This window comes from Echinops telfairi, unplaced genomic scaffold, assembly GCF_000313985.2.
Source record: "Echinops telfairi isolate 266 unplaced genomic scaffold, ASM31398v2 ScPeMD7_7472;HRSCAF=8510, whole genome shotgun sequence".
NCBI classification, from domain to species: Eukaryota; Metazoa; Chordata; class Mammalia; order Afrosoricida; family Tenrecidae; genus Echinops; species Echinops telfairi.
This window is the reverse complement of record NW_022111376.1, coordinates 7103212-7114375: the sequence shown is the minus strand read 5'-3', so window position 1 is coordinate 7114375 and position 11164 is coordinate 7103212. Positions and strand designations below refer to the sequence as shown.

The 11164-nt window shown below is 46.5% G+C and overlaps 1 protein-coding gene across 1 annotated transcript in view; it reads left to right on the top strand.

Moving 5' to 3' along the window:
* The first annotated feature begins 20 nt into the window (after nucleotides 1–20).
* The window catches only part of AFF2 (AF4/FMR2 family member 2), a 604855-nt gene continuing 593711 nt past the window's right edge, over nucleotides 21–11164 (top strand). The window contains exon 1 of the mRNA XM_045285489.1: nucleotides 21–67. Within this exon, the coding sequence (XP_045141424.1) occupies nucleotides 21–67 (47 nt within the window). The remainder of the gene's footprint in view (nucleotides 68–11164) is intronic.

The following is an 11164-nucleotide window of genomic DNA, read 5'->3' as shown; positions in this document are numbered from 1 at the left end:
GCCGCAGCCGCGCCGCCGCGATGGATCTATTCGACTTTTTCCGGGACTGGGACCTGGAGCAGCAGTGGTAGGTGGGATTCGTGCCTTCTCCAGCGACGCGCTAGCCGGCGGGCTCGGGCTGGCCGCCTTTGTTACGGGGACCGAGGCGGTTGGGGGGCGCCGGACGCCCTCCCACTCGCTTTGGTTAGCCCACCGGGCTACGCAGCCCCTCGGGGAGGGAGGGCGCAGGTCCCCAGTGCGTCGCTGCGTCTCTAGGGCCCGGGAGGTGCGTTTTGCCCAGATGGCATTGGGGACCGCCTGATCGGGTCCAGGGTTCGACTCGCCCCAGGGGCCCCAACTTTCCCGGGGTCCAGAAGGCGAGGACTGCCCCTGCGCGGCGCGCGCGGGGCGCACCTTCCCCCTTCCCTCCACCAGCTCAGCCACCGCGTGGGGACCGGGCTTGGGCAGAGCTCAGCGCTCCCCTGGCGAGGTGGAGGGTGTTGGAAGTTAGCCCCCAAGTCCTCTGCTCCGACGTCCTGGCAAGTCCTTTCCCACTGGGAGGGCAGCCAGAGGTCTGTGTCGGGACCAGGCAGCTCGGAGGCATGGGTTTGAGTCAGCTCCGGCAAAAATGCCTTCAACTTGTCGCCAAAGATGGTGCAGAGGTGACTGGGAAGCCTGGAAAGTTGCTACTCTTGGCGTGCTCCAAGCGCGCGCGTGTGCGCGCGCGCGGGCAGAAATACTGATCTACATATTTATTAACTTTCCCCAAACTTCACCTTCTACGAAGAGCGCAATAGTGTGCGTTTGGCATAAACGTTTGAACATGTCGATATTCCCCACAGCCCAAGGAATGAGATGCGGGGATGGCGCGGGGACGGCGGCGACTTAGAATTGCACTGGTGGCTAAATGTAGTTAGAATCACCTATAGTGCTGACGATACTGCGAAATCTTTCGCAACGTGAAAAGTACTAGCGGCCGTTGCCTGAGAACACTGTATTTGGACAAGGATTTCTCCGCTTGATCTGACATTTTAGGCAATTTCCTTCTTTTAAAAAGGGTCATTGGCTTAGCCAATAGCCTCGTTATGCCAATAGTGACTCCTGTAACTGCAAATCCAAGATAATCCGAAGTTAAAGGCATTTCCTTGTCCAGCCATTGCAGGTAAATCCTTGCAACCACCACTGCCCGGCATCAGTCTGAATCTGGAGGAGTGTTTGATCCCACGCAGGGTTTTATCTGTTCTGTAGAAGAACAGGACATTTTCTGAAGCGACCGCACTATCGGTGTTTAAAAGTAACAATCACAGTGAAATGACTGCACACTTTAGTGGGATCCACACATTGCTTTTAAGTCTGCTCCCTTAATTTATATTTTGCGATAGCTGATAACCGCAGCACACCGATTTGCATACAATTTGCCTAATATATGGCGTGGGTAACGTTATTTATTTAACAGACATTGTTATAACAGATTCCGTGGGTGTAGTTCAAGTGTTAAACATATACAAGGCACTAGGTTTTGGAAGAGCGTGCTGATTGCGATGTTTTATTTTCAGTTTAACCTTATGTACATGTGGTTGCACATTTAAAGAGGGTAGCCTCTTTTAGGTCTAATCCCCCCCCCAATATTTTGTTTTTCTAAGGAAAAGGCAGCCCCCTCCCCTTTTTTCCTCTCCAGATCCCTCGCTATGCAACATCAGTTAAGAAGCATTCAGACCTGTGTGCTATATACTCCGTGAATATTATGTGAATAAAGATGAATTAGTATAACACGCCTGCATAAAGAAGCTCCAATTTCCCCTCTCTGCATGTGCTCCAGGAGCATTCTTCTCTCTGACGCTTTGATTGGGATGGACAAGTTTCCTTATACAACTGTGTTTATAAACATTTGTAATGCGGTTGTGCTTCTGTGCTCTGTATACCCCCACAGAGAAACAAAGCACGGACATCTGACATTCATGGATGGACTAGAAAGCTTGACTCCAAAGGAAATCTGGACCCTTCCCCAATCTTTGCATATCCAGAACATACCAGGTCCATGTTCACTGCATATGGACGTCCCCTCCTTAGGGGTAGCTGCTTAGCCTGATGGCACCCTCCCCTCCCCGCCAGCCCCACCCCAGGAAGAAAAGGCACCAGCAAAGTTTAAGGCTCTCAATTACAATGGACTAGGATTGACATTTGCTCATGGGGCAGAGAGCTGTGAGCTAGCACTCCTGCAACCGGAGATGTCTGACAATCAGTGGGTGGGGGCCACTTCAAACCAAACTCATTTTCTTAGACATGATGAATAAACCCTTTTTTCTACACGGGCATATGTATGCTTTGCAAACACTTGAGTATAGTAAACAAAAAGTGCGTGCCCATTTATAAACACACACAGATGAACACGCAAGGAAGGAGGGGATGAGGAGGTACCCATTGGGGGAGGGGTCAGGGAGGGGGTTGCTGGCGCTAGCATCCAGGATGTATCACTGGATTCCACTGCCAGACTATCTTTAAGGGTCAGACTCTGGACTTGATTAAAGGGCCAAAGCTCAAGTTCCCTAAGATTCCTGGCTGAATGCGCAATGTTCACCTGAGTTTGAATTTAATATGAAACATTCTGGGAAAGGGAAGTAAGGCACCCCAGACACCACTTGCTCTTACCGAGAAAGACAGCAGAGGAGTTGCCATTAATCTCTACTGACCAGAGAATACAAGCAAGTTTCCGGGGGTGGGTGGGGTGGGGGGCGGCCTCAAAGGTGTGTGCAACCTTTCAGTGGAGCAAGCAGCCCCTGCCGTGGGCAGAGGAATTGCTTTCTGACAGGTGTGGGGGAAGGAATGGGCTCCTCATCTCTTTCATTATGGAAGAAAGCAGGACCAGGACAATACAAAGCCGGACACAGTGTGACAAATGAAAACGCGTGTGAGAAAATGAACACCCCCTCCCCCCCAGAGACAGGTACATCCGAAGTCTGGTGCACAGGGGGAGTGGCACGAAGGCCAGCATGTGAGGTTTGTAGTTTTTATGTGCTGTCTCACAAGTAGCCTAATTAGAGGCGAGCTTGCAAACGGGCAGTTACACAGGAAGAGACCTCAACTCGCGAAACCGTTATATAAATAGAAAGTTCAAAGGTCCTTGTGGGGCTGTCAAGGCTGAGAAGGGGCCATGTGCCAGCCAGGCTTCTCCTGGGCAGTGGCAGGCAGTCCCCGGGTCTCCTGCCTTAACAGCCCCCACTTTCCTCAGTTTTCGTCAACCTTGCCGGACCCGAGGGGAGGATGTCCTGATGTCCAGACCAAAGTGAAGTGTTTCTCACGCAGGGCACAGCAGCAGCCCCGCCGCCCCTGGCTGCTTGCACACACAGGTCTGCGGAGACCTCGTTAGTTGCAATCCTCCGGAAGCCTGGGCCGCTTGTTTATGGATATGGGAAGGTGTGGGAGGGAGAGGGGGATGCGACTCTACCCACATTGTGGCTATGAGGACCCCTGGTGAGCCCACAGTGGAGCATATCCCAGTTGGTTGGAAGAAGGCCCACGTCGTCCCTGAATTTCTGCTTCTCTAGCTCCATCCATCTGTCTCTTCCCTTCGCCCTCTGTTTGCCTTCCCAGAAAAGGAGAGCTGCCTCTGGTCCTGTACAATAGGCATTCTCCAGTGTGGGAGCACGCATTCTGCAAACCATCTTGGGCTGAGTTTCTTAAGGCAACGTAGAGGGAAGAGAGATTTAAGGCTGTGAAATTAGCTAGTGATAAGCTCTCCTCTGTACAAAAAAGGCCCCCAAAGAATGCAGGCTATCTTAGCCAATCTTCAAAGGCCCCTCTATTGGGCAAGGCAGAAAATGATCACATGTTAGAAATCAGTTTAATGATACATGGATTGTTTTGCTAATGGTTCAGCCAAGCATTTAACAACTTTAAAATATACAAATCAAGATGGAAAATGACTGCCTCAAAAATGAATCAGTCATTATAGACATAAACAAGATTCCAAACATTTAGGCATTTGGTAGATGGATCAAAAGGATATTGGATTTAAACATGCTAATTCTTGATGAGTAAAAATAGCTTGAATGTGTTGAACCTCATTTTTAAATGCCCGTTCTACTTAGCTAAGACTATTTTGTGCATGCAGAATGGACACTTGTTTAGCATAGTTTCCAAAGCACAAAAGTTCAGTGAAATGACCATCTCCGGAACAATGTAGAGTCAGGAGTCCTCTGAGCTGTTAGCTGGAGGTCATACGTCAAAGCGGGCCAACCTCACATGCTTGATTTGTCTGTCATGTAGACAAAACAATTGATACAGTGACTCCTTTTTTGCTTTTAATTTTGTCTTTCTTCTGGTGATGGTGGTGGGATCAAGAAAAAGAGGCTTGAACAACTGCCCCCTGACACCCGGAGAGCAGGATGCAACTAATTAAAACACTCCACAGCACAACGTAGAGAAACCTCCCCTCGCTCTGTCTGGGCCACCTAGAGGTAGAAATCACCGGCATCTCTACCACCATTATTTGAGTATGTACTCTGTGCCCCAAGCTATGAACGAAATGCTTTACATACGCAATTTCACTTAATCCTTCAAAGGACTTTATGAGAGAGGAACTGTTATGATCTGTATTTTACAGAGGAAGTCAGTGAGCCAATCAACGACTCCATCAGGCAATCTGGGCTTCGGCCTCAATGGAGCTGACCCCAGACCTTGTGTCATTAACAACTGACATTCTGTTCCAGCCTTTTCCCGCACTAGGGAGGCTTTCCCATATGTCCCCTTGTTTGCCCAGAAGAGCACCATTTTCAAGACGAGGAAACTCAGTCCTAGCGGGTCTTACGACCCACCTAAATTCATACATCCTGTTGGCAGTAGAGCCAGGTGAAACACATCTCCCGACCACAAGGACTAAGCTCTCACCGAACCAAGTCAATTGGACTATGTATATTGTGCTTGTGTACAAACTAGGCCAGAACGTACATGGGTACAGATGAGAGCTCGCCACACAGGGAATCAAGGACAGACAAACTTCTCAGTAAGGGGGGACCTCTCACAATGATTGACTTGCCCCCTCCCTGGGGGACGGACAACAGAAAAGTGGGTGAAGGGAGACAGCGGTCGGTGTCAGACATGAAAAAATGATCATAATTTATAAATTATCAAGGGTTCATGGGGGAGGGAGAGGGGAGCGAGGGAAAAAAATGAGCAGATACCAAGGGCTCAAGTTGAAAGAAAATGTTTTGAAAAAGATGATGGCAACATATGTACAGATGTGCTTGCCACAATGGATGGATGGATTGTGATAAGAGCTGTACGAGCCCCCAGTAAAATAAATTAAAAAAAAATTTGTCTGGAATTATCATATAATTGACAAGCCATGGAGCATCTTTTGTTTTCCTGGTGATTAAAAAAAAGAAAAAGCCAACGCTGGCATGTTCTGCAACGATCTCTCCACCCTCCTTTTCTGGTGCCCTTTCGTGGAAACATGTGAAGGGCAATTCTTATGTAAAAAGAGAGTAAACTTAGATCCTTGACAATTACCTACTTCAATGTGCTGCCCTTAATGTTGAAGGTCTGACATTGGAACCTGAAGAAGACTAGGCAGGGTAGGAGGAGGAGGAGAACGTTCTTCCCAAAGTTTTGTAGTCCACCGTATCGATGATTTGGTTTGATCCTTTTGTAATGCTGCATGGGAGTTGTCAGGCCTCGCATTATTAAGTCCATTTTATTGATGAGAAAGCTGAGTTCAGAAACCTTAAGGCATTTGCCTAAGTGAACCCAGCAAGTGGATGATCCTAGGTGTTCTGGTCATGCCTTTTTGTCAGGCGTTAACCACTGCTGCCTTAAGCCACTTGTGTTTCAGTGCACACCTTGCTACCTGGGGCACAGCGTGTCACCTAGCACACTGCCTTTCCCATCACAGGTACTCAACAAACATCTGTTGATGGATGTTCCAGCCACGCTCAGCTCAATGACGGCCCCATGCAAATGCATGGGCCACGCAAAGAGAGGTGCTTAGGAAATCTTAGTGATAGTACGGACCTGCTTGCTTGTTAGTTTTAAGTCTTTTGTCAAATTCTTTTCTTGTCTCTTAGTTAGCCTGATCTCTTTTGCAGAACATAACAAGATAAAAAGAGTGCTTAAAAATGGGCGGGGGGAGGGTTTGCTTAAGAGGCAAGGCAAATTAGGATCTATGTTAGGGGTGTGTTTTAGAAAAGAGAATCTCTAGGAATTCTAAGATATATGTAGATCGGAAAAGACTATCAGGAAAGAATAACTTGGAAGGCCCGGGGGTTAACGGACTGGGACTGTGTCTCAGTCTGGACAGAGAACATTAAAGAAGAATGTGTGACAAAAATCTGAAGAAGGATTGAGTGGTTGGAGGGTTGGGATTCCTCCAGCTTTCCTTGGGTTTCAGCCTTTATGACTTGTATTTCATCATGAGCAGGCTGTTTTTCTACTTAACTGTAGCAGATCCACACCATAAATTATCATGCCTGTGAAACAAAGGTCCAGCCCTGGGTCCCTCTAATGTAAAACTTTTATGTTGCACTTTAATGAAATTTTATATGCATGTTCAAAGCAAGGCACACTTTACACTGTGAAGCGCGTGATTCTCTGAATTGTTGAATTTATTTTAAAGTAAATCTTTTCGATGACCTTAGCCGCTAATGTCTATCTACTTACTGAGCTGAGAAAAATTATCTGAGCACTTCCATAAAATGGCATGATTTAAGCAGAGCTGACAATAGCTCTACAGCTAGAATCTGATTTTGATTATGGATTGCTTGGTTTATGGAATGCTATTTTTTATATACCTGTACATTTCACTTCATTTGGAAAAGAAAACCAGCTGGTGATTTAAAGTAATCTTTGATTTGGTTCTTCAATAGCTGGATGCTGGTCTACGAAGGTACAAAAGTCACCAATTGGGAAATAAGCAGAGGAAACAGATTGTGTTTTCATTACAAACTCAAAATCACTCATCTTATTTTTTTTCCCAGTACTCCTTTTGCTGGGGAGAAAAAAAATCAAGGCGAAAAACACATTACTTCCATCCTATGAAGAATGGTTTGTTTTGTTAGATTTCTCAGGCACAGTTGGCCGCATTGTCCTACCATCTTCAGCGAAAAAGAGATCCCAAAAGCAGATACTGGTTCACTGGGTGACCTTTAGTTAAGCATATGCCTGGAGTCAGAATGTTGTGTTTTGTAGACAGTGGAAATAATGTGGAAATGGTTTATGTTGATATTAAAAAAAAAAAAAAAGCAATACCCAAATGCTTTATCTTGCCGTGGGGCTGAAATTGCAGTCTCAGCCTACGCCATCATTAAAAGAATTGCTCAAGGAGTTGGATGTTTTCTGGGTACTTTGGGTCTTCTCCAGTAGAGTTTGGAGTATGGTTTGATGAAACCAGCCAGGTAGACTATGGTGATATGTACTTCGGTGACCTCATTACCTGTGAAGTCAACCATATCGTCTTCATTGTCCCCTCCAGGATGCCAGCCAATTAATTCCTTGCATTAAAAAAATAACAAGTTCCTAAAGGGACTGATTGTTTTCAACAGGGCTTCAAACTAGCTCTCCTCAGTTCGGTCATAGCTGCTGAAGGCAAACGGAAAAGGACCAGAATTTGTGAAAATGTGAGTGTACTGGAGTGATAATCAGAATGGTGGGGGAGGGAGTTGATTACGAGTTGGTGCCCTGCTATAAACTTGGAAAACAAGGACGACAGGCATATTGCATGGCAATCAAACTCTTGATCCTCAGAGCAGGAAACAGTGATGCTTGGCTCAAAGATGGCGGCCAACTCTGCTGCTTTGAATGTGTATGACTTTCCAGAGTCCTAGCAATCACCCAAACTCCTGCATCCAGCTCTTCCTTCCCGGTGTCCCATTCCAGGAGTTCCACTGGTCATTTTTTTCTCTCCTGAGGATTATTCTGCTTCACTCACAATTTACAATTCGGGGAGTGCTCCAAAAGTGTTGCACTAGCCATGACTAAACTGGTTCACACTGGTTCAATGATCCAGTTCTCATGGCAGATTGGCACAGACACAGGAACCGGATCCAATGCAAGGGCGGCGGATGTTTCGATGAAGTGCCATGGAATCGCAGGGAGGATGCATCCTTCTGCCTTTATTTATATGCTGTCAAAAAGCTTGGCTCTGGTGTGTCATTACTCATGTTTTAGAGCCTAGTTGTTTAAGACCGGAGAGCCCTTGAGAATCATCTAGGCTAACCCTCTGTTATACAGATGAGGAGACCGAGGAGCAGGATTCACAATGACAAGGTTGGATCTGGAGCCTTGGGACCCCGATTTCAAGTCCAGTGTTTGTCACTTCTATCAAGGACTGGTTTTACTGCATTCCTGCTCTATGTCCAAGGTCTCTGGGGTGCTGCAAATAGTTCAGCACTCAACTACTCATCAAACAGCAATGGTTTGAAGCTATCCAGTGGCTCCATAAAGATTCCAGTCAAGAAAACCCTTAATATCAGTTGCACTTGGAAACACATGGAATCACTCTGAGTCAGAATCGACTCAGCAGGAATGGGTTGAAGGCTTGGTTTGGTTTCCTCGAGGCCCAACACTTTGCTGGTCTGGTACTTGAAGTGGGGTAGGGGGTGGGGAAGGCAGGTTAAAAATGCCCTGATCTGAAGAAGGTACCATTGGAATGTCAGACTAGAATTGGGGGACTAGTGTGACCTGAAAATAAGTGGAGGGAAGGAGAATGGGCGCCAGAATAGACTGAGCGATTGTTAACCTTGTCCATGCAAGACTTGGTGCCTTTTGCATAGTCCAGAGAGAAGGAGAAAGCCAGAGATTTCAGTTTGTTTTTAAGACTGGGAGCATCTACCGTTCAATATGGGGCAATTGGCTGGGTTTGACAAGTTTGCTCTGTGAACGGACTATTCTCATGAACACTGGCCACAGTTTCCTGAGGGATAGCCACAGAACTCTTGGCAAATATCTGGACTGTCTGTGCTCCAGGAGTATTTATGCAAACCTTCTTGAGCGAAGAAGAGCAAGAGAGAGAGAGAGAGAGAGAGAGAGAGAGAGAGAGAGAGAGAGAGAAATGAAATGAAAATGTCTTTTTCTGAAACATTTGAAACAAGTGTTTGTCAATTGATGCCATTGCTGGCAAAGTCGGAATTTTTCAGAAGATGCGTGTACTGTGACTCTGGAGGTGTCCCCAAGTGTATTGGTCCTTACTTTTTCCCCCCTCCTCCTTACAAATATTTAAGTCTTGTTTGGAAAACTTGGACCTGCTACATACACAGAATAAAATAAAATGTGAGTCTGAGAGGGGCTTCAAAAAATCCCTATAACTCAGGGATGTAAAGATAATGGAGTTTTTCCCCCAGGGGTTTGAAGTTTACCTTGTACTGGTAAGGAGCCCTGGTCATGTAGTGGGTTAAGCATTGGGCTACTCACCACAAGGTTGGTGGTTGAAATGCACCAGTTGGTTGGCAGGAGAAAGAGGAGGCTGGCTGCTCTGAGAGATTTATAGTCTCTCAGAAACCCTAAGAAGCAGTTCTTTATCCTTTAGGGTCGCTGTGAGTTGGAATTGATTCAGCAGTAGTGGGTTTGGATTTGGGTTGTTTTTCATATTATTACCATCTGGTTATTGTTTTCATCAGTATACATGATAACTTATGTAGTGGGGGCAGGCATTCATCCCACTGCCCCCTCTAAATATATAAATTCCTCCCTGGCCTCCCTTGATACATATACTCCTCCCCAGGTCGGTCACAGGTCCACCTCTGGGCTTCCATCCTGCCCTTAGCATCATTCCACCTGGGCTTGCTCCTGCTTCCCTGGTGCTCTGCACATACCTGAGTGGCGCACAGGGGTGGTGGGAATTTCTCTCATGGCGGGTCCAGAGGAAGAGCCTCTGTTGTGAGTTTCTTAAGGCTGCAGTAACAAAACAGAAGCCCTGGAGGTGTAGAAGCTTTCTCATTGGGCTGCTCACCACAAAGTCAGCTGTCTGAAACCACCAGTTGTTCCACAGGAGAAAGATAGGGCTTTATACTCCAGTAAACATTTACAACCTGAGAAACCCACAGGGTCAGTTCTACCCTGTCCTAGGGTCGCTGTAAGTCGGCATAAACTCGATGGCAATGACTTTGGTTTTGGGTGACAAAACATCACACAGAGGTGGCTTCTAAGATGAGAAATGGACTCTCTTGTGGTTTAGGAGGCTAGGAGTCTAGATGCAGGGTATCAGCAAAGCCAAGCTCTCTCTGCAGGTATTCCTGGCTGCTCCTGAATTCTGTTAGCCCCACTTCTTGACTGGTACATGCATCTTGGCAGGGTGTGTCTCTCCTCCCCTTTTATAGGACGCCACTCTTCCTGGGATCAGGGTGCCAGCTTCTGCCAGTGTGAACTCAAGTTCATTGGCAACATCTGCAAAGCCCCTGCTTCCACACAAGGTCATGTTCACATCATCAGGGGCTAGGGCTTCCACATTTCTTTGGGGAGCAAACAATTCAATTCACAAGAAAACCTCATGCAACAAATTCATTTGCTTATTCATTCAGGCCCTATATGTGGTCTTGCGAAGGCTCACTCTAGTTAGGGAAACTGGATAATCGTAGTAATGATCATAACAGTCAAAAGAATCACTAGAGCTAACACTTCCTGTGTGACGGGCTCCTATTTTTAGTTCCTGATTTCCTTAGTTTACAGAGCAGAGCGCTGGGACACAGAGGTGCAACACGTGTCCCAGGGCACACCGGGAGTATCTTGTAGAGCTGTAATGAATGCTCGGGCCAGGGGAATCCCAGGACGGATGCCAGGACTGTGGCCAGCCCTGCACATCATTTGTGTCTGTGCAATCATTGGGCTTAAGTTAATAACCAAGTACACGTGATATGTAACTAGCCAGGTATATAGTTCCCAAAGGGATACACAATTCCAAATCTCTCCTGATGGATGCACCAGAGTCTGCTCTGGGTAAGAAGGTGTTTCCTCGGTCAACTTGGACGTGATTGAAACTTGCTAGTGCAATCAACTCATAAGGGTATAGAGATTTGGGTTTGGTTTATTCACTGCTGCACCCTCAGGACTTGGAACAGAGCTGGGCCTGAATACACAGCAGATACTCAATAACTTTTTTTAATTATTTTTTTAATCAATTTATTGGGGCTCATACAATTCATCACAATACATAGATCAATTGTATAAAACACATCTATATATTTGTTGCCCTCATTAT